A 24,567-nucleotide genomic window follows, 5' to 3' on the forward strand; every position below is an offset into this window, starting at 1 on the left:
AGCCACGTTCCAGAGGATCATACTACATATCTTCGATAGCATGTTAGTGGGGAATTTCAAAGCCTGCTTAGATGATTGGTCGGTTTACAATGGGAAGGAGCAAAACCTCAAAATTCTTGGAGAATGCAACAAAGAAATGTCAGAAAAAATGCAAGTTTATGGTTGCATACAATAGACTTCTTGGACATATTGTTTGCAAAGAAGGATTGAAGACAAATCCTAATAAGATCAAGTTGATTTCGGAAATGGAAGCTCTATTGAATGTAACAGGTGTCAAATCATTCCTGAACCATGTCGGATACTATAGAAGGTTTATAAAAGGACTTGTCGAAGTTTCAATGCCACTGGAGAAATTAACCAGGAAAGGAAAACAGTTTGGAAGGAAGGAAGAACAGGAGGACGCCTTCCAAGAACTATAGAGAAGATTAGTCAAGCCCCCATTCTCATATATTCCGACTGGGACAAAGAATTCCGTGACCATGTGGACACATCCAATTATGTAATAGGTGCCACCTTGGCACAAACAAGGAAGGAAGGGCTCAATCATCCTGTATAATTTACAAGCAAGCTTTTATCTAAAGCAAAGGATAACTACAATACCACAAAGAGGGAAGCATTAGGTATGGTGTATGCAGTGCAAAAATTTATATATTACTTATTAGCTACACCCTTTACATTTTTTGTTGACCACCAAGCACTAATGTACTTAGTAAACAAGCCAGTGATCCAAGGGAGAGTAAGTAGGTGTTAATTCTGCTACAAGAGTTTACATTCCAAATCATAGTCTGTCTAGGAAAAACTCATGTAATTGTTGATCAATTGTCAAGAATCAAGTCAGGAGAACCCTCTAGTAGTGGGGTGTGCAAGGACTTTCTAGATGTACACCTATTCTAAATTGTTGTGTTACCTCAATGGTACGAAAAAATTGGACAATACTTATCAACAACAACCTTCCCAAGAGAAATGGTTGTAGCTGACAACAGAAAAGTTGCCTTAAAAAGTAGCACATTCTAGCTAATTGAGGGGTTATTGTACAAAATGGGACTGGACGGAATACTGAGGAGGTGTGTGATGGAGGAAGAAAATCCAGAAGTTCTAAGAGCATCCCATGAAGGATTGGTGGAAGGTCACATGGGACTGGATACTACGACAAGGAAGGTACTCTTGGTGGGACACTAGTACTCGACATTGTATGCAGATGCGAGGGAATGGGTATTGAGCCACGACACTTGTTAGAAAGCACGCTAACAGCTCAAAAGGGACTTCATGCCACTATTTCCATCCCAACCACAAGAATTATTTGAACAGTGGAAACTAGACTTTGTGGGCCCCTTACTGTTAAGAAAAAACCATCGGTGAAAGTACATAGTGGTGGCAACAAAGAACCTGACAAAGTGGGCCGAAGTATGGGCCCTTCCAAACAACACTACTCTCAGCACAGCCAGATTTCTATATGAGCAAATAGTCATGAGTTGACAAGTGATAGAGGCGTACATTTTGTGAATCACACAGTCAAGATGATAAGTGAGTATAAAAAATTTCATTCTTTCTTGAGTCCTTACTATCCAAGGGCAAATGGCCAAGCAAAGGTCACAAACAAAGTAATAGTGGCAATCCTATATAGAACTTGTGGAGTAGTGTCATGTCCCCTTCTCAATCTTAGTTCCGGGCGACAAAATTAATCTATCTCCACATCCAGATAGATTAATATCGATTACAGGCAGGATGCTCTCCAATCACAAATGGGGAATTGAATTTAATTTATCCCAGTACTTTATTAAGGTGCAGAGCTAAATCACTTTAATGTTTAAAGTCATTTACTTTATAAATAACTTTTAAGTGACTACAAGACAAAAGTAACTTTTAATCCCACATCCTTTGCACGTGGTACTTTTCACTCATTTCAAGGCTATTTATGCACGAGTTTGCATTGGGATTAACACACAAGAAAACTTATGAACTAAATATTCTGAATCCTGGTTGCTTTAATGTGACTGGACTGTGACATTGAGGACGAAACCCCTCAAGTTTGGAGACAATTAAGGAGCTAGAGGAAAACCCAAGCTTCCTTTAAAATTTCAGTCTAAGATATTGGGCAGAAGTTTGCAATAAGAAGGTTGGATGATTCAAGAGTGGAAACAGGGGTATGAAACAATGTGTGACCTTGGTATTATTGGTATCTGTTAATGTTGTGATTTTCATCCAGTAAAAAGGAATTATTTCCAATTAGCATTCAAAGAGCAAGGCGGCAGGAAGGTGTAGTAATGGGTTGTCATTTGTAGTAGTCAAGTAAAAATTTTGTAGCTAATATTGCATTGTGAGCATAGTCGGTTCTATTGTTTAGTCTGACGTTTTTGGAAGAGAATAGTCTTTAACGTGGAAGTAAGCACAAGAGGTCGGGTTCCAATTGTAGAAGTCTTGGGAAGGAGATTTTCAAGGAAGCCAAGACGGATTTTTTTTTGAATGTCTGGTCGTCATGTTAGCCCCGTGTTTATCAAATAATGACGCAGCAGTGAAGATTAACTCAGCAACGGGTTCATAATCCCCACGCATTTGTATAAGGCAAGAGTAAGTCATGAGAGGCATTGTTTCCTCAGAACCCGACTGGATACCTGTCGAGAAGAATGGACACAAGTTTGGCATAGTGAATGGAGGGCAACATTGTATTCACATCTCCATATTGCGGGTTTTAGCAAGCATTCGCGCCAGTAGATAAGTGACATCTGAAATACGATGTGGCATTCTGGGAGGTTTTCCAATCGACGTGAGACTTGTTGTGACGGCAGGAGTTAGTAAAGGGGTTTTAGATCTGTCGAAGAGCCGGTTGCTGAGCTTATATACCTAGTCTAAGCCGGATATAGAGGTCGTCGGTCTGCATACACTGTGAAGCCAATTCGAATCACTTCACCATTCAACACATATTTTCTAGCAAAGAAAAAAACAGGTCTGTAATAAAATCCCCTTCTAGCTTGTTTTTGTTGAATGGTAGCTCTGAATCTTATCATTTCTCATAGGAGTCATAAATCCAAAATCTTAATCTTTGTACTTAGTCTTGAGTCAATATTTCCTCAGACATTGGTTCATTAATGGCATTTACATTTTGAGAGTAACTGTAGATGCAGCATCTTGGCAAAAGTGAGTGACAGTACTTAGCTCCATATTATACCATGTTGTTTAAGCACTAAATGGCTTCTTGACATTTGTTTGATGTAATGTCTTCCTTATTTTTTCTGAGTTGTTCAGTTTAGCAGATCAGTGATCTGTAATTAATTCTAAGGTTATTCCTGAGGACTGTGATCTGTTTACCATAGTCATTATAATAAATGTGATGCATTTATCAGAATTTCTAGAGCAATACATTACAAGGATTCCCAGCAAACTGCACAGTTATAAAAAATAATAATAATAATAAAAATTGCCCAGGTTATTACATTGGTATCAGAACCACAGACCTTGCGAGCTTGTGGGAAAAACTATTCTTGCAGGTTCATTAATGAGTAAAAGACAATATACATTCTGTCATCTTCAACCGGAAAAGACAAAATCTTCAGAACATCTTGTAGTGGAAGATAGTTATTCAGTGGATGAGGATATAAGTTTTGGGCCAGAAGTACAGGTTGAACAAACTATTAGATTTGAACAGGTTCAGGAACAAGCATTGGTTTCTCCAATGGCACGAAATGACGAAGCAATAGACAGGGAAGTAATGGAAACCATGCAGGCCATTAGAGAAGGGCAAAATAACATTGCTACAGCTTGCAGCAGCTTATAGGTGCCATGTAGCAGTTAGCTCCTGTAAATAGGAGAGCACCAGTCACCACAGTGGGGGTGGTAGCATAACAGGAACACCCTGTACAGAAAGAACTCTTACTCGGAATACAGATAGACCCTTGATGTTTGTTTTTGTGGGAAATAATGCTGAAGAAGAAGTGGCTCAACCTGCAACTCCAGCCTTGTTACCTGATAATGTTATAGCTATATATGATGAGTGGGATTTACTTCCGGATCCAATCAAACAAAATTTGACTTTTAATCAATATACGAACCAAATGAGGGAAGCTGAGAGACCTCAACATGATAGGAGGCCCAGGATGCAAAACAGGTTTCTTAAACATGCTATGAACAAATTAACACTTCCCATTTTTTATGGCAGCAATAAAACTACAGCCAGGGCATGGATTCATAAATTGGACACCTACCTAACACTCAAACCCATGACGGAAAAAGAAGATATTAGATTTGCCACAATGCATCTTGAGGGGGCAGCCTATGATTGGTGGCACCATAGACTTGCAACTCAGGATCACAGACTCATCACTTCAATCGAGGTTTTCAGCTCAAAGCTGATTACTCGTTTTGACTAAAAAGATATTGAGGTTTACTACCGGGATTTGGCCCAGTTATGGCAGAGCGGGACTTTGGATCACTATATAGATGAGTTTTAGCGGATATCAATAATGGTACTGGACATGTCTGAGCAACGCAAAGTTATGTTATTCACAGAAGGATTACAGGACAGATTTAGAGGTTTGGTCAAAGTTCTAAAACCTAACACTTTGGATAACGCCATTAAGATTGCTCACGATTTGGACACACCTACCCCATTGTCACAGACTCCTAAGAAATCCTATAAAGGATCCACTTCTTTTAAGGGGAGTAAAAAACAGCAAAAGACAAACACCCCCAGATTGGATTTTGAGACACGCAATGAATTGAGGAGGAAGAAGTTATGTTTTACTTGTAGGGAGCCTTGGACTCCTGATCACAGATGCTTGGGTAAAGGTAAAATCCACTATGTTGAGGTCCATTCTGAGGAGGAGGAAGAGGTAGAAGAGCCACAGGAAGAAGATAACAGTGCGGACAGCGAGGGGGAGAAGGAAGTTGAGGGGCAGTCTAGTAAAGATAAGAAGAAACAAACCCCCACTGAGCATCCTCCAGTTTTAGCTACCCTTTCGAGTGACCCAGCATGTCATCCTTTCAGGGTGAAAGGGGTTATTAGAGGCCAGCATATTATTTGCCTTTTAGATACAGGAGCCTCGCATAATTTTATCAGTACACAGATGGTATCTAGGAGGGGATTATAGACAATGACCATACATGAGTTTGATGTTAAGGTAGCTAGTGGTGAAGTTTTGAGGTGCACAGAGAAGGTAGTCGGACTTCAGATTCAATTTGATGGTTATCTTCTAGAATCTGATTTTTATGTGGTTGATCTGGATGGATTGGATGCTATTCTGGGAAGAAAATGGTTGAGTACTCTCCGTCGGTATACATTTGATCATGAGACTGTGCAGCTGGAGTTTTTACAGGATGATAGATTGGTGATCCTCAGAGCTATATCTAATAGTAGTTCCAGGGTGATTTCAGCTCACAGGATGGAGGCTATTTTGAGACACGATGATATAGAGTGGGCTACTCAGTGTTTTATCTTGTCCAAGGAGATATAGGGTACAAGACAGCGGTATCACTGTGAAATCCAAACAGTTATAGATAAGCACAGGAGAGTGTTAGAGGATATTCCTTCGGGGATTCCTCCAAATAGGGGATTTGAGCATATTATTGAGCTTGAGGAGGGAGATAAACCCATTATCACTATGCCTTATCGTCATCCTAGGCATTACAAGGAGGAAATAGAGAAGATGATAAAGGAGCTTTTGGAGATGGGGCATATCAGACCTAGCTCTAGTCCCTTTGCATCTTCGGTAGTGCTGGTTAAGAAGAAGGATGGCACCCTTCGGATGTGCATAGACTACCACGCACTGAACAACAGGACTATCAAGAACAGGTACCCGATTCCTCGCATTGATGAGTTGTTGGATGAGCTTCATTGGGCAGTTTACTTCTCGAAGATAGATCTTCGCTCAAGGTACCATCAAATACAGATCCGGAAAGAAGATGTGCATAAGACAGTCTTCAGATGCCATTACGGACATTACGAGTTCTTGGTGATGCCATTTGGGCTCACTAATGCACCAGCGACCTTCCAGTCTTGTATGAACCATATTTTTAAGAAATAGCTAAAGAAGTGTGTTTTGGTATTCTTTGATGACATTGATTTACAGTAGAACTTGGGAGGAACACTTACAGCATCTGGACAAGGTTCTTAATATCTTAGAGAACATTTTATTCGCAAAGGAGTCCAAGTGTGAATTCGGGTTGACCGAGATTCTTTACTTGGGACATGTGATTGGTGCTGATGGAGTTAAGGTGCACCAGGAGAAGATCCAGGCAATTTTGGATTGGCCACCACCAAAGGATATATTAGAGTTGCGGGGTTTCCTTGGTCTATGTTCCTATTATAGGCGGTTTGCCAAGGGCTTTTCACATGTAGTTGCACCCCTCACCAATTTGACACGGAAAGGGGTTTTTTCTTGGACAGAGGACGCCATGGTAGCATTTGATAAGCTGAAACAGGTGATGAGTTCATGCCCAATGCTAGCACTTCCAAATTTCTCTAAGCCCTTTGTTTTAGAGTGTGATGCATCGGGAAGCGGAATGAAGTGGAATAGGGGCTGTTTTGATGCAGGACCGGCACCCCATTGCTTTTGAGAGTAGAAAACTTTGGGGCAGCGAGGTATTATATTCCACATATGACAAAGCGATGCTGGCCATAATGCATGCGTTAGCAAAATTCAGGCAGTACTTGGTAGGAAGTAAATTTACAGTCAAGGCTGATCATAACAGCTTATGTTACTTTCTAGAACAAAAGGAATTGAATGAAAGACAACAGAAATGGGTCAGTAAGATTCAAGCGTATGATTTTGACATTGAGTATGTCAAGGGGAAAAATAATATTGTTGCTAATGCTCTTTCTCGTAGGCCCCCAGTATTGGATTGTTATGTCACTTCTAAAATTTCAGCAGATTGGAGATCTCGGCTACTAGTAGAGTATTCCAAAAATGCGCATGCATGTCAGATTATGGATGGCATACTTCAGGATGAGCGGTACAAGGTGCTGAATGACATAATATATTATAAGGACAGAATATACCTGGTACCAGAATCTAGACTGAAGAACATTATACATGCCATACATGATGCGCCATCAGCAGGTCATTCAAGTTTCTTTAAAACCTACAGGCAAATCAGGGAGAGATTCTCTTGGAAGGGGCTTAAGAGTGATGTATTACAGTATGTTAGAGAGTGCCAAGTCTGCTAGCAGAATAAGCCTAAGCAAGGTTTTCCAACAGGATTGTTACAGCCACTCCCTATTCCTACTCAGAGGTGGGAAAGCATTTGCATGGATTTTATCACAAAGCTGCCTAGAGTTCAGGGCCGGGATTGCATTTTTGTGGTAGTAGACAGGTTGACTAAATACACGCATTTCTTCGCGATTGCTTCAGATTGGTCAGCTTTACAAGTAGCAAATTTTTTTTTTTGGGAGGTCTTTCATCTTCATGGACTGCCTAGGACTATTGTGAGTGACAAGGACAGCAGGTTCCTCAGCACCTTTTGGCAGGAGATTTTCAGGTTGACAAGTACCAAGTTGACTCTTAGCACTAGTTACCACCCGCAGACGGATGGTCAGACCGAGATAGTTAACAAGTGGGTGGAAGGATATTTGAGAAATTACACTACAGGTCAGCAGAGGGCTTGGGTGAAATGGCTATATTTAGGGGAGTACTATTATAACTCCACTTATCATATGTCTATTTGGATGACTCCCTTTCGTGCTCTCTATGGCTATGAGCCTCTCTCCTTTATTGAATTGGCCTTATCGGACAGCAGAGCACCATTAGCTAGAGATTGGATTGAGGAACAACAAGACATCCTCCGAGCTCTCAAGGATAATATTCAACAACCGCAGAATCAGCAAAAGTTGTACGCTGACCGACCTCGCGCAGAGCGGAGTTTTGAGGTTGGAGATAGAGTTTTCCTTCGGCTATAGCCTTACAGACAGAGCTCATTGAAGAAAAGCGGGGCCGAGAAACTTAAGCCTAGGTATTATGGACCTTATTGTATCATCAGAAGGATAGGGGAGGTCGCGTATGAGCTGGAGTTACCTAGTGACAATTGGATCCACAACATCTTCCATGTCTCGTGTCTCAAAAAGGCAGTGGGTCAGCAGATTGTGCCTTCAAAGAGTTTACCCCACTTGATGAAGAGGGTAAACTTGTTTTAGTACCAAAGGAGGTGATTGAGACCAGGGAGAGAAAGCTACGCAACAGAACTGTCAAGGAATATTTGATCAAGTGGAAAGACTTGCCTTATGAGGATGCCACTTGGGAAGGCGAGTCCATATTGCAACAACCAGCATTGAGATTGCTTGAGGGCAAGCAATCCCGGGAAGGGAGGACTGTCATGTCCCCTTCTCAATCTTAGTTCCGGGCGACAGAATTAATCTATCTCCACATCCGGATAGATTAATATCAATTACAGGCAAGATGCTCTCCAGTCACAAATGGGGAATTGAATTTAATTTATTCCAGGAATTTATTAAGGTGCAAAGCTAAATCACTTTAATGTTTAAAGTCATTTACTTTATAAATAACTTTAAGTGACTACAGCACGAAAGTAACTTTTAATCCCACATCCTTTGCACGTGGTACTTTTCCCTCATTCCGAGGCTATTTATGCACGAGTTTGCATTGGGATTAACACACAAGAAAACTTATGAACTAAATATTCTGAATCCCGGTTGCTTTAATGTGACTGGACTGTGACATTGAGGACGAAACCCCTCAAGTCTAGAGACAATTAAGGAGTTGGACGAAAACCCAAGCTTCCTTTAAAATTTCAGTATAAGATATTGGGCAGAAGTCGGGAATAAGAAGGTTGGATGATTCAAGAGTGAAAACAGGTATGAAACAATGTGTGACCTTGGTATTATTGGTATCTACTAATGCTGTGATTTTCATCCAGTAAAAAGGAATTATTTCCAGTTAGCATTCAAAGAGCAAGGCGGCAGGAAGGTGCAGTAATGGGTTGTCATTCATAGTAGTCAAGTGAATATTCTGTAGCTAACGTTGCATTGTGAGCAGTCGGTTCTATTGTTCAATCTGACGTTTTTGGAAGAAAATAGTCTTTAACGTGGAAGTAAGCACAAGAGGTCGGGTTCCAATTGTAGAAGTCTTGGGAAGGAGATTTTCAAGGAAGCCAAGACAAATTTATTTTTTTGAATGTCTGGTCGTCACGTCAGTCCCGTGTTTATCAAGTAACGATGCAACAGTGAAGATTAACTCAACGACGGGTTCATAATCCACACGCATTTGTATCAGGCAGGAGTAAGTCGTAATAGGCATTGTTTCCTCAGAACCCGATTGGATACCTGCCGAAAAGAATGGATGCAGGTTTGGCATGGTGAATGGAGGGCAACATTGTATTCATGTCTCCATATTGCGGGTTTTAGTAGGCATTCGCGCCAGTAAATAAGTGACATCTGAAATACGATGTGGCATTCTGGGAGGTTTTCCAATCGACGTGAGACCTGTTGTGACGGCAGAAGGAGTTAGTAAAGGGGTTTTAGATCTGTCGAAGAGCTGGTTGCTGAACTTATATACCTAGTCTGAGCCGGATATAGAGGTTGTTAGTCTGCATATAGTGTGAAGCCAATTCGAATCACTTCAGCAATCAACACATATTTTCTAGCAAAGAAAAAAACGGGCCTGTAATAAAATCCCCTTCTAGCTTGTTTTTGTTGAATGGTAGCTCTAAATCTTATCATTTCTCATTGGAGTCATAAATCCAAAATCTTAATCTCTGTACTTAGTCTTGAGTCAATATTTCCTCAGACACTGGTTCATTAATAGCATTTACATTTTGAGAGTAACTATAGAAGCAGCCTCTTGGTAAAAGTGAGTGACAATACTTAGCTCCATATTATACCACGTTGTTTAAGTAGTAAATGGCTTCTTGACATCTGTTTGATGTAATGTCTTCCTTATTTTTTCTGAGTTGTTCAGTTTAGCAGATCAGTGATCAGTAATTAATTCTAAGGTTATTCCTACGGACTGTGATCTGTTTACCATAGTCATTATAATAAATATGTGATGCATTTATCAGAATTTCTAGAGCAATACATTACAAGGATTCCTAGCAAACTGCACAGTTATTAAAAAAATAATAATAATAAAATTGCCCAAGTTATTACAAGTAGAAGGGTAAGACTAGGAAAAACAAATTCCGGCAATGGTCTGGGCGTGCAGAACTACTTATAAGGCCACTATTGGACATTCTCCCTTTCATCTTATGTACGGACACGAGGCAGTGATGCCAATGGAACATATAGTACCTAGCCTACGAGTAGCAATTCAAAATAGATTGGGCGATGAGGAGAGTCTCAAGGAAAGACTACATACTTTACTCAAACTGGACGAAAGGAGGACACTTGCTCAATGGATTACAAAGGTGGCCCAGCAAAGGCAAAAATTTCGGCATGACAAACATTTGAAGAAAATCAATTTTAAATTGGGGCAGCTGGTACTCAGGTATAATGGAAAAAATGAAATAAAGCCCAGAAAATTTAAAATCCGATGGTTAGGACCATTTAGAATATCGAAAATAAAGGAGAATGGGGCAATAAAGTTATCTACTCTAGATAATAAACCTATCAGAGACCTAGTAAATGAGTCTAAGTAAAAAGCATATGAGGAAAGGAATAAACGGGCAACCAGCTATTTTATAAGTACGAAAGGAGGAAAGGAACAAGTAAGAAAAGCAAAAAGCGACCAACCAGAAAACATTAACCCTAATCCATATAAAGAGGTTGCTCGACAAACTATCACCATACTTCACACAGCGGTTATACCAGAGTAAGCAGCAACCGTACAGCTTGCACAAGAAGAGGAAAGAGCGGCCGTACGAACAGTCGTACAGCTTGCACAAGAAGAGGAAAGAGTGGTTGTAAGAGGACAGTCACATGAAGAGAAGTGTAAGGACACAGTCGTACAAGGAGCATGAAAGATGATAGCCGTACAAAAGGGGCATAGAGAAAGTATGGACGAAGGAAGCATCTATATGAGACGAAGCATCTATATAGAAAGAGGAGGCATTTTTACCGCAAAAGGCAACTGTACGACAAAAGGCATTAAGGAGAAAGAAGGCATCGTATGGCAGAAGGCATTCGTACAGCAAGAGGTGTCCGTACGGAAAAGGCATCTGTATGGCAAGAGGTAACAAGGAGAAAGACAGTGATACAATGGCAAACAACAAAAGACAAACAATTCAGATCCATACTCACCATGTCTAAGGCAGGAAGCAGCTCAAGGTCGTACGATGGTAGTTCATATACACACCTAGGTCGTACCACATTGTCATACGTGGAAAAAGTCTATTACAAGCAGTCACATCACAAGAATGGTTGGTACAAGTGACATATAAAAACAATTAAAGAAATTTTGGAATTAACGAATCACCACACAATGGTGAAATTAAGCATAGGAAACCTAAGTAGAGAGAACATTATTGACTCCAAAAAGAAGAAGCCTGCAGCACTGAAAGCAAAGAAACAAATAAGGAAGATGGCAAAGGGCAAGGGTAAAATAGCACAGAAAATCACTGCGGAGAATATGCATATGAAAGTGTGATGGGAAGTGAGTGCACGACCTGGTGGGAGAAAGCAGAGGCGGATCATCCTCTAAAAAATGCATTGTGCATAACCGAGGTAGACAAGATAATTTTCATGCCAATTTTTGAATTGAAGGAGTTTGAACCTATACTACGAAATTTAATCACAGGATATCATAGATCATGCCATAAATCTATAGTGCAGTATTTCCAACAGCAAGTGACAATCTCTTATTCAACGGTGGAAATGAGTAGGGTTTTCGAAATTCCCAATAGAGGGTAGGAACTAGAAAAAACTCTTAAGATAGTAGAGGACAAGGAGTGGTTGAAACTAATGTGCCGAAAAGATCTTTCAAATCTGAAATGGAAAGGAATTTTGAAGAACAGTAGGGGTCTCAAGAAAGTTTTCATTGTAAATAATGAATGGCAATGTATTGTACATTTGGTGAAAAGTACGCTCACAGACGGCAGTCATACTTCAGACGTTGCCCTCTGGATGTTGCCCGTGGTGGATGGACTATATAAAGGACAGGCATATAAATGGGCTCAATTTCTTTCTAACAGACTTCAAGAATTCATGGCGTTGAAACACAAGGCCTTTTACATGCCACATCATGTTGTGGCTTTATTTTGAGTACGAACTCAGGTGAGCGGCAAGCATCGAGGGACATTGATACCAGCCAATAGGGTGGAACTCTACAAGCTTGCTATGACATACTGGCTCCATATGGACACCATAAGTGTAGGATCTCACAGCAATGGCGAACCAAAGAAAAAGAAACCGAAACAGGCAATTGTGGCTAAGACAATTGAAGAGGATGAGGAGGATGAAGGGAGTTCAAAGGAGGAGGCCAGCAATACAAATTCATCTTCTTTAGACCCTTAGGAGGCAGAAATCCGCCTAAGTCACCTGCTGGAGACCCCACAGGAAATTGTTTTTTTTACCACCTGCAGAGGGGCCACTTCCAACTAGAATATTAGAATCTCCAAAGATTTACCATAACCACCGCATGACTGGTGATCCTAAAGGAACAGCTATAGTAGATATTTCAGCCCCAAACCAGGAGAGTCCAAGAAAGAGCAGGCGATAGGCAACAAATTCTGACATGGGGGGTTTCAAGATTATCACTTCCAAGGGTGGCGCAACTAATCTCTCCTGAACAACACAATCGTTCCAAAGTAATAGATCTGAGGTGCCAAACAAAGTGTGCACATAAGGTGAGGTTGCAAACACCTCTAGGGCCAGAAGTAGCACATCCAGTTGCCCTCGTGGTGCAATCGACAGTAACAATGGATAACCAGCAGCGAGAAATTCACCCTCAGGAGAGTATGACAGCTATGGCTATGGCAGATACAGTCTCGGAGGAGGCTGACAGATTACTTGAGGAAGAAGGCATGGTGTCCTCCCCTCTATCGATAGTTGTTGAGAAGCACATAGAGATACAAAGCAAGCGTGGGGATCCTCGTGACATGGCCTCTTTTGCAGCCAAGGCAAAGTTGTTTCTCGTCGAGTTGCATGCCATAGAGAATTCTACCAGGGAGCTCATGCAGCAGGCTAGGTCTCGGAATCTAGAAGCTGTCATAACAGCAACGGAAGCATTGGCCAAGTTTATGCAGACTAGCTTCCATAAAGATTGGGGACTATTGGGGACTATTAGAGCAGGGTGGATATTCCCAAGAGAACATGGCCACTACATGGACAAGCAGTTCTATCATTTCCAATGGACAGGAGCAATTTCCGCCTCTCATGGAGGCCCTTGCAGCTATGGAAGTTGCCTTTTGGGGGAGCTTCTTGGAACTTCAGCAGGGAAAAAACTTGGCTAAAGTGTGGGGGCTGGAAAGGAAAACTCTTCAAGATCAGTGGAAAGCAGAAAAAGTTGTCAAGGAGGATACCTAGAAGATAGAGAAAGTTGAATTAAAAAGCAAGGTCACCAGAGCAGAAGCAAAAAAGATGGACAACTTAAAGGGTACTACAAGGTGTTCAAACAAAACAAAAGACAGCTGAATGTGACCTCCAACAGCTACAGGCAGCTCCGAGTATAGGGATGATCTCCCATCCTTCTTCTTAAAATCACAGTTATTTTTTTTGTTTCATGTTCAACAGTCGTCAAGACGACTTCTTTTATTGAGGGGGATAGATGCAGTCGGAATAAAGTAACTGTTGTGTTTGGTACTTGTTAAAGCTTGGTTGGACTGGGTAGTAAGGAGGTGAGGGAATGCATCAGTTGGTTCTCCCAACCGACCCTTCTATAAGTACTTGGAATATTGCTAATGTACACATGTTGTTTTTGGTATTAATAAAGAATCCATTTCCTCGCCTCCTCATATTGTGGTATTAAAGGTACATTCTATGTTTTACTTTATGTGTATCTCAATTGCATTATTCTGTATCATTTCCATATCTTGGTGAACTTGAGTCATATTTCCACTCTGCATTTGTCCTAAAAGTAAGCACCGAATGGGAAAGAGAAATGAAAGAAAACTCACAGAAGGAAAAAATCACCAATAGAGAAGGAGATAAAAATGGAAGTGAATGGAGTAAAAAGTTTAAGGATGAAATAAATAATATACATTATTCTATCAAGAAAGAATATGGCTATATTAAATGTTGTAGAAAAAATACAAGAGAAGAAGATAAATATAGGAGAAAATGGTAGAGGAAATGTAGGAGAATATAAAAAGATAAAAGGATTACTAAATATATTTGAGAATAATAAATAAATAAAATCATAGAATAAGAAAAGATAGTCCTTGTAGAAATTAGCAAGGATAAATACTTTAAAAAATTACTACTACTCAAAGTTATGCATATTTCCTTACATCTTAAGTTGTTTAATACTTATTTTTATGACTCACCTATATGAACTGAGTTTGATCATATATATAACATGATGAAGTGTGAAATATTTTAATATGAAATAAACTTATACTAAATATAGCTAAATAAAAATAACTTAAATATACTGGTAAATATACTTCGTAAGAGATATGGATATATATATGATCCATATATAATTATAAATAATAGAAATTAATTAAAAGAAACTATAACAATGAGAAATGTGTTATGAAATGAAGGTGTACATATAATTTATAAAGAAAAAGAGTTAGAATGTTTAAAGTCTATCTCCTTACTCTCACTATAGTCCTGGCAGCTGATAGTTGGTGTTGTGTAGGGAGAGGCGGAGTAAAACTAGAAAGTATACTGGTGTCAAGCGCCCTACGACAAGTAAATCCACACTCTCCTTAGGATGGGTATGGGAGGGAAGTAAAGAATCAAGGCTTACACATACTAACTATAAACTACATACGAATTGTATACTATTTTAATCATACTATCTTAAATTGAATTAATCGATCACAAAGTAATGAATATTAAACATTGTTTACTGACAACCTCTGAGAAGGGGTCATTACAGCAAGCTTGAGAACGTTATGCTCTAAACCTAAGATTCAAGTAGTCAGATACCTTGTTGGATGTGAACGTTATGGTCTAAACTCTAAACCACTATTGCTTTTAGAAAGTTCTAGCAGTTCACCTCTGATGTAAAGCTTTGTAATTCAGCATTTACTATATTTATTTTCATTCATGCCGGTGAGTATAATAACAGCTGGGTGTTGCCTGCAAGCTCTCTGCCTGTTTTAAATTTCTGTTCTAGGGTCCTCCAACCCTACTTTTTTTTAGCGAAAAAACATGTGTCTATGAGATTATTATGTTTTGTCCACAAGTATTCATACATTGGTTGGTGATGCCCTTTACTATTGAATAATTGATACGTCAATATGTTTAATTATTCACTACATTTGACTTCTTTGAAAATCATCAACCAGTCGAAGAGTTATTTTCAATATTTTTCAGGAAAAAGGTTAAACAATTAGTTACATGCCGATGATAGTAGACAAATAAGGAGATAATATTTCCTGATGGCATAATTTATGAATTTCATAAGATTCAAATTTGAATTTCAAAACCATCCCCAAATAGATCTAAATCTAGCATTACAGTGTTCTATGTTGCATAGAAATCAAACCTTTATCATTGAATGCTTGCACTACACAAGAAGATACTGCAAGTATATGATCAAACAACAATGGAACTGGCCCATCAGGGTCCTCATCTGCCAGGTAAGGTAGGGGTAGAAATACTTTCCCCATTGGATTTGCCCATGGAACACGTTTAGAATCTCCACCAGCATGAAGTAGAAGAATGCGCATTTTTGCCAGTTTATTGTAAATACTTGAACCATGCAGATCTTTGCCATATAAAGACCCCTGTAAGGATCCCAAAGTTTTCCCAACATTTACATATTTGATAGTAAAACAAGAATCACAAAAAGTGTATTTTCTCTCTAAAGACTTGAAAAAAATATATATAACCATTTATTTAGACTATCTAACTAGAAATACACAGGGATCAAAAAATAATATACTAATCTTTTTAATTATGTGCAAACTAGTAAATGCACAAACTGGCATTTCATATATATATATGTCAAGGTGCTGAGAAAAAGAAAGATAAAAACTTGAGTTGATAACCATGGCAATAACCATCTACCGAAATCAATGCGAGCTTTTAGAAAAATAGCTTATGAATTCTTGGAGTTCATGATTTTGGTAATTGTAAAATGCAGCAAACAGAACACAAAATTTTATTCAATATATCATGAACTCTAATGGAATGTCATGCCTAAATTAATTGAAAATTCTGATGCTGTAAATCTCTAGATTCTAAATTTCACAAGGGTTCTTTCATTTGGTTTTGCTCTGAGTTATTGTCAGAACCAGTTTATGTACCCCAAGAAAACTTTGCTCATAATCATTTTTGTATACAAGAATGAAGTTTTTCTTCTTATATTGCCAATATCAGCTGTTACCTTTCCCATCAAAAGCCAAATATTTAAGTGCTGGAATTGTCTCATTTCCATTAGAGTTTATACAGAATTTTTGTCGCAAGAATTATCAATGATCTGACTTTTGAAGAAGCTCCAACAAAGGTGGAGGGGGGAAGAAAACGGCTCCAGCTTAGGCCAAAACAAAAAAGGACAAAAAGGAAAGGCTACATGGTGGGAAAATCTCCTACAGAACACACTAAGATAAGGCATATAGTAAGGTGGTCTTTTTTTAGACCATAAAAATGTGACTGGAATATATCAGATTCTAGTCAAATATTTTAGTGCTTACTATAGATCAAACTTTCTATTTTAGAAAAAGCTGTTTTCTGGCCATGCACGAGATCAAGGAGAGAAGCACAAAAAATCGACAGTTTATAATCTTTTAAAAGCTATTATATTTTTTTGGCGTTTCTATTTTTTTCATTAAATTTATGTCGGAGGGAAATGATAGAAGGTTATCAAGGCAACTTCGAGCTTCATGAGAACATGGAATTGAAAAAAAGGTAATAAGAAATGAAATCTTCATCAAGATCAGCATTAAAATGAAAGAAATAAATTTAAAGGAAATTCAAAGTTTTGAGCTTACATTCAAAAATTGCTTCAAATTGGCATTAAGTATCTAAAAGTTCTACTTAAGTGATTAATAATGCTAAGGTGTCATGTGGAGAAACTTACCCCTAGTGCAGTCCAAATATACAATTTCTAGCATCTAAAGTTCAATTCCTCCAATCAGTATTAAATTACAAAAACCTCCAACTAGCATTAAATGACCAAATGTTCCACCTGGAGTCAACGAAAAATCCTCCCTAACTCCACCTTCCTCTACTTAGCATCTATGTAGAAATCTTTACCATGGATTAAAATACAATGTTTTAATTGCTAATCAAAGATGGAATGAAGATGTAATGTCCCTTTTCTAGCTCACCATTGTTGGCAAAATAGGAGGTCAATTCCCATGTTAGAGAACAAAAGTTCAGGATTGCTCATCATTTGGTTCAGTTTGGCACACTTACTATTTATACTAAGTATCTATTTCAGGAAAGTCGGTATTTCTATCCCTAGCAAAGTGCCTAAATATGTTGTGTTGCAGTGTTGAGATTTGTCGTCCCTGGCTTGTGCAGTTATTCATAGACTTACTATGTATAGTAAGTTTGTTTGCATGGTTTCTATTTTTGGCAGGGTACTTGGATGTCTAACATTTGTAGTATATATCTATATTTATAGTCGATTCCATGGAGGAGTTTTAATAGCCAATGTTTACGATTATTTTAGTATTAATAAAGTCTAACTTTACTAATAATATATTTTAAAGGGCCATTCATGAAATAATAAAGTGCATGGGGCCACTTGATGTTATTATGTACATTAAATGATTTGTTTTAAAGAGGGTCACTGAATGATATAGCCAAAGTTAATGCCATGCTTTTAAAAAGCAAATGAATTCATAAAGTCACATTAAAGAGACTTGTACAAGATGCCTCATGGTCAAACTTTATTGAGGATATATACAAAGCCTTCTCAAGAAATCAATTTATTACCTTATGATCATTAACCTTTCTTAAAATTGGTGTGAACTCTTGATCCTTAAAATGTCCCCTTTTTCTGCGACATTATAATTCTGTGTTGCCGGCTCACTTCGCCTTGGTTTTGGGGGCAAAAAGGTTCTTTACGGGGTTCAGTTCGAGATTTGGCCTAGACATTTCTAGTTTCAGACCCATCAGAGCAGTGTTGGCAGGTTGTTCGGATACTTACTATTTTTAGTAAGTAAACAGAGCTTAGTATTCTTGATATCCCAATGTTGGTTTGGAAGCATCTCGCCGAGAGCTTTCCAACAAGCTATTGCACGTGCTTATCCGAGTTTGTTTGATCAGTTATTTTAATGCCTAATGATTACATGGCTTAGTAACTAAGTGACTATTAAAGTTCATTTAACTTGTCACTTTATTTTTTTAAAAGGTACTATGTTCACTTAAGTGACTAAAGGACAAAAAAGCTTCTTTATCCCACATTGCTTAAAAGAGCGTGCATCACATTGAGAAAAGTGATAAGGTACAACAAGCTCCACATGGGAAGTTATGAAGATTATAATATTCAAAACAAATATTAATCTGGGAGCTCGAAACAGTTGTTGGTTATTTCTTTGAGAACACAAACCCATGAAGAAGCATTTGAAGGTTGGACGCAAACCTAGCCTTCTAACAGGTTTTATCTACATTTGTCAATCTGATTGTTTTTACTATTTATAGGATTGGATCATTTGGATATTTGCATGTTATTGTATTGTTGTTGTATAAGACAGTAACACATTTGGTGGTTATCTAAGTTAACTCCTGGTTTATATATGTGCTTTTTGAATATTGGAGGAATACACAAGCTTTTTTTTGGGTTTTCTCGTATATAAATCTGCCGCTTAGAAATCGATTTAAGTTCTGGAATTTATATTGAATATTGGTTTACTGTTTGGATTTAAATCTGCAAGTTATATCACGGGTTTTAGCAAAATATCCTAAAAGGGTTATTACAATGGTATTAGAGCCAAGAATCCTGCCATCCTGTGGAATCACGCAACACACAAGAATTTATGCACTCGATATTCTAAAGCTCTGGTTGTTTAATGTGGCTGGCCTGAACTGTGAGGACGAAACCCCTCCAGTTTACTTTTTCCGAAGAGGTCAGACATCACCCTAGCTCTTCATGGGTTTCACTGAGAAGTCATATCAGATTTTGCATAAGGATAGCTCATTACATCCGAAAATCATCATTCCAAGTAGCCGTAAGAGGAACAAGTATACAGTGGACGTTAGGAGTTGTGGTAGAAGATTTATCCAAGGAGGTAAGGGTCTAAGTATATCTTATCGTAGCAGGTGCTGGTATTGTTTAAGTTCAAAAAATGGGAGTTAGCCACAAATGACCAAGAGCCGTGGACTGTGATTTACTAGGTCATGTTACTGAGGGAAAACAGTGGTCACCAAGTTCACGTCCAAAGTTGCAGACATACACCAGTTGGGACCTCACGGCAGCATTAACATTGGTTACACAGTGAACTCCTTCAACCGAGCGCTCCAACAGTGGTCAAGGTGTCATAGTAAATCATGTGCTCAGGTTGCGGATAGGCTCCAGTCTGGGCATCTAAGATATGAATTGCTATTACCGTATTCAAGGCACGAGATAGCTGCGGTACTAAATGGAAAGGAAGGTTGGGGGTCCTGAAATCTGAGGATAGTCACAGTTGATGTGAGCCTTCTCAGTATTAATATATTTTCCATCCGCATCCGCGTGGTCACTCCAGGAACGGCGTCAAGTCAGTTGGGGTCTCTATACGCAAGGAGTCTACAGTCCTACCACGACTGATATGAAGAGTTTGAACTATGATTAATGCATTAAAATGCGACGTAAATACCCCTGACTGTGATTACAGAAGGTAAATCCATGAGTTCCACGAAATTTGTAGAAATTGTGGCCAATGACCAACTCTTACTCACGAGTTGAGTTCGTGGCCTTTTTCCATTGCACGTGGATTGGAAAAGTTTACAAAGGCAGTTAACCTATTGGGTCGGTTATCAAAATTGGTTCGGCTGAATATGTGGAGCGCCCTCAACCCCAGCAGTGACACTCTCCACGTAACGGTCTGTTATGCTCACACTTCTTTACGTTATTCCTCCTACTGGATATTCTGTCATGGTAAAAACAGTTATAATATCTATTGTGCAAGCTTAAAACTCCACGATTTTATTGTTATAAGGCATGAACCGATTACGGGAGTTTAATATCAATATAGAACTGTTGATTGTGTTTTTCCTATTATGAATCCTCTGCTAATATCTTAGTAAATGACTATATGAAGAGTATAAATGTAGATGCCGGTGACTGTAAGTCCATATCTACTAATTGCTAACATACCTTAAAGCACGGTTTGGAATTTTAATGCTCAGAATCGGTAGAACATTTGTGCAGTGATAATATAGTTGTTTTAGGAGGTCTAAGAATTGTTTGACAAAATTACATCTCAGATATACAGTCAGCAATTTGATCAAAAATTAATCAAGATTATTACAGTGGTGTATGAGAGTAAGGAGTGTGCAGGAAAAACCAGTGCTAATATATCCAGACATCTTGAATAGTGAGACGGCAGTGAAGAAGGACAACTTGCAAGACATTAACCCGATTATGTAAGTCTGTTTGGTACTTTGTTTTCAGACTGTGGCATATCATATAACTTCCAATCTATACGGGTTGCAGTGATGGCTCGTGAGGGGAAAGTTTGAGCAGTTGAAGTTTGACGAATATGAAAGGTCATGGGATCAAAACGAGGAGTTTGGTCTAAATGACATGGGTACGTCTTCAGCTGACATGACAAACAATTGACCCTTACAATAAGATGAGTACAATGCTCTTAGGTACTTTGAACTCATTATTCAGAACTTGCAGAGATTATTATTTTCCAAACTTTGGGCATTTGTTCATGACAGTTTTTGAAGGTGCACCAACAATACGGGTCTGTTCTAGTGTTCTATTATTGTTTTTGTTCCAACTGAGAATATTGCAATATCAATCAAAAACATCGCACATTCCAAAAAATACAATAACATATCAATACAAAGTGTTCAAGACTTGGTTTTCATGATAACTGTTTGCCAAAATACCCCAGTTCCAGAATCAGAACTCAGTGGTCAGATCTAGTAAGCTACATGCCAGAGGAAGTGGGACGAGATTCCAACTCGATATTAAAACCGAAGTAAGGAGACTATACGATGATTATAACAAATTTCCGTCAAAGCTTCAAAAAGAATTTCCTTTCATTAATTATGTGGACTTTCAGCTAGAGTTGCAAAACAAGACGGATATGATGAGAAACAAGTACCATGCATTGGCTCGAGATCTCCTTGCAGAGGACAACTAAAGAAATTTGCATAGGGCCGATATCAATCAACTGGGTAGTAGCACTAATAATGGCACAGGTAATGGTGAGACAAAAATATCTTATGGAGTTGTTTACACTAGTCCTTCTGATGAGTATGTTGATGGCCCAGAGAGAAGAGTTGACCAACCCGCCAATGTTGGCAACTCCCCATCCTATTTAGACATGGAAAAGTCCAGTATCTTATTTGGCAACATGGAAATTAGCTTGGATAAATTTTATGGTGATAATAGGTTGGAAATTATGTCAAATTTTGACGAGTAAATGAACCGCAATGTTGGCAGGACAAATGATATAGTATGCGTTGAGTTAGAGGACATATCTGAAAAGGTTGTTCCACTTGGTGTTGAAAAATTAAAAAAATTCTATGGAGAACAGCCCTCTTGTGTTGGAAGGAGATGGTCAAAAACCATTATCACTCCTTGACTTATTGGATATGCTTCTAGTCAAAGAGGACAAGATCGTCCAAGTGTTGACGAGGATGGATGATTCTTCTAATTTGAATGAGGATCTCGTACGGAGGATTTTGATAGAAAAAAGGCATGGGAATGTATGCAGTGTCACAAGTCCTCTTTTACACACTATTTTTGAAATTCTGAAAACTCAGATACCGATGCGTGGCCCTAGGGCCTAGCTTCTGCATCCGATACGGACGGATGTGGGAAGCCTCTGGGTGCCCTGCGAGTGCTGCCCGGAAGCCACCCGCAAGCATCCGGATGCGGGTGGAAGCTGAGTACCCGCATCCAGATGCCTGCAGGTGGCTTCCGAGCGGCACCCGCAAGGAATTCGGGAGCATAAAATCATAAACATTCGTTCAGAGTACTGAAGTACAAATTTTAACCGTTTTCGACTATTTCATTGTATAAAACGTTGTTCGACTTCATAGCAAAAACATTTTAATGGGTTTCGCTGCTAAAATATGTGAGAGTTGATCGTTCAAGGAGGCACGAAAGAAGCTGAGCCAGGTCACACAACTTTTCTTTTCCTTCGCGCCGCGTGACTTCATAATTTAGGCACACGACTCCATTTCTTTTGCCTTTTTGCAATCTTCTTTTCTACATGCAACTCTACATTTGAATTATTAGGTTCTGTTTTAGGTTTTCTTACGTGTCATTCCCATTTCATATCCGTATTATTATTATGTTTTTGGTTTACTTATGTTTAATATTAAGTAAGTATTATTAAAAAATTAAATATATATATATTTTATGTTCAATTTTACTTCACATTTCTTTCCTTGTATCATTTTCATGTATGTATTATTATTTTTCTGGTTTATTTTTTATTTTCAAAATATTTAGACTGTCAAAAATCTTATATTAATAATATTTAACAATATTACTAAAAAATAAATCATATATTTAGATATAGTTTACATTTAATAAATAATTCAATCTTTTTATAATTATTTCAAATCTATTTAGCAAAGTAAAATTACTTTCACCTGAGCTAAATCAGTTGCATTTCTTTGCATATATATATATATATATATATATATATATATATATATATATATATATATATATATATATACACGTTTCCTCTCGCATCCGCATCCTTAAAAAAAAAAAAATCCCCGCATCCCGTATCCGCTTCCGGAATCCGCTTCGGAATCGGCATCCGAATCGGTAACTTAGTCTGAAAATAATGAAATATGAGTACTTGCAACTATTAATGGATAGAGATCTAGCAATAAAATTTGGAAGGGACAAGAAGAGAGAGACAGATGAGCTATGTCTTCAATTAATCTTAACACATTATTCCACCCACAAAGCTGAAAATCAATCGAGTGGGGCAGCCACTTATGAAGAAGACAACCATGGTTCAAAGGCAAAAGAAATCACACAAATCATTGAAGAAATTCATAAAGTGGGTAGATGTGAAGGCAAACAATGTAATTCAATCATGTGTTTTCCGTTTGAGACTTTCCATGATAAGAAAAATTCTTTGGACCAGCAAGTTGATGAGTTTGGAAATTCTGAATTTTATGACAGCAACTGTACATTTTCACATGAGCACATGGTTAGTGATACCACAAGTGAGAATAATTCAGAGATTTCAATTAATGGTGAACCTTCCTTTTACGAAGACTTTGACATGAGCAAGGATACTTATGGTGCAGTAGGAAGTTCAGATTTATCCTTGACTTGTTCTGAGTGGTTGTTCAACTTACCCAGAGATTTATCGCCCAGCTCTTATGAGATGGCCACAACCTACTTGTTGATTGGTGATTCTTCTTGTTGGCACATCCCAGCTATCAGTGATTTGGTTGTGTATGTTAGTAGTATATTTGCTGATTTTGTTTGGCCTTCAGGGGTCAATGAGTTATTTGCAAATGAGTGGAGAGACCATACATTACCCTACATACCACATGAGGTGTCTACATTTCTTATTCAGCAGTATACTAGAGACAATGTTAGCATTCATGATGTTGGTGATTCGCCAACCACTCTTTCCTTTACCCAGGATCATGTTGATTGGGTAATCGGGGATCCAAGTGCTAATAGTATCTTACATCTGGTGGATAATGCTATGTTGTTACACAGTCACAAGATTACGATTTGTGTGTTTCAGCCTTCTGACATGTCAGAGTTCCAGAGATTAGGATTACTCCCTTTTCGCCAGAGTGATATGGAGGTGGAGTTGGATTGGTTGGTTCTGTCACTGTCATCAGTACAGTTATTGCAGGAGTGGTACAGTGGTACAAATATCATAGGAGCTGGTCAATGGTATCTCAGTCAGCGCACGAGTTCTCAAATTAGGATCAAGGGGGAGCATCCCTTTGCATTGCCTTTTATCAGAGAGCTAGGAGGAGAGTTTGATCGTTATCATCTTGGGTTGGATATTGGTATATTGTTGAGCTCCCATCATCACTTGATAGTAGAGACTCGCAGGGTCACTCATGGAGTGAGGCATTCATTCTAATTGAGGGTATTGGTACACAAGGCAGTAGCACATGGCAGTTGGTGTCCCTTAATGGTGAGCCTTGGGATCCTAGCATTCAGTTATTTGGCATATCAATTCCTCTTATATTGTTTCACCATTCCAGATTTGGGAAGATGCATGCCAGGTAGGAGTAGAATCTCGTTCTCAAGGCGAGTATGGGATCTTGGCATTTGATTTCTGCAGGTATGAGCGAATTGCTTGAGGGCAAGCAATCTTTAAGAAGAGAGGCTTTGTAATGTCCCCTTTTTCAGGGACATTATAATTCTATGTTGCCAGTTCACTTCGCCTAGGTTTTGGGGGCAAAAA

At 38.7% G+C, this 24,567-nt stretch overlaps 1 protein-coding gene across 1 annotated transcript in view; it reads right to left on the bottom strand.

Moving 5' to 3' along the window:
• Positions 1 to 24,567, bottom strand: part of FKGP (L-fucokinase/GDP-L-fucose pyrophosphorylase) — a 269,199-nt gene that overhangs the window by 171,314 nt on the left and 73,318 nt on the right. Inside the window, exon 2 of the mRNA XM_089808630.1 lies at positions 15,537 to 15,777. Coding sequence (XP_089664756.1) covers positions 15,537 to 15,777 — 241 coding nt within the window. The remainder of the gene's footprint in view (positions 1 to 15,536; positions 15,778 to 24,567) is intronic.

Source organism: Cupressus sempervirens, chromosome 11 (genome assembly GCF_028749045.1).
Source record: "Cupressus sempervirens isolate cs-2001-9-10 chromosome 11, ASM2874904v1, whole genome shotgun sequence".
NCBI classification, from domain to species: domain Eukaryota; kingdom Viridiplantae; phylum Streptophyta; class Pinopsida; order Cupressales; family Cupressaceae; genus Cupressus; species Cupressus sempervirens.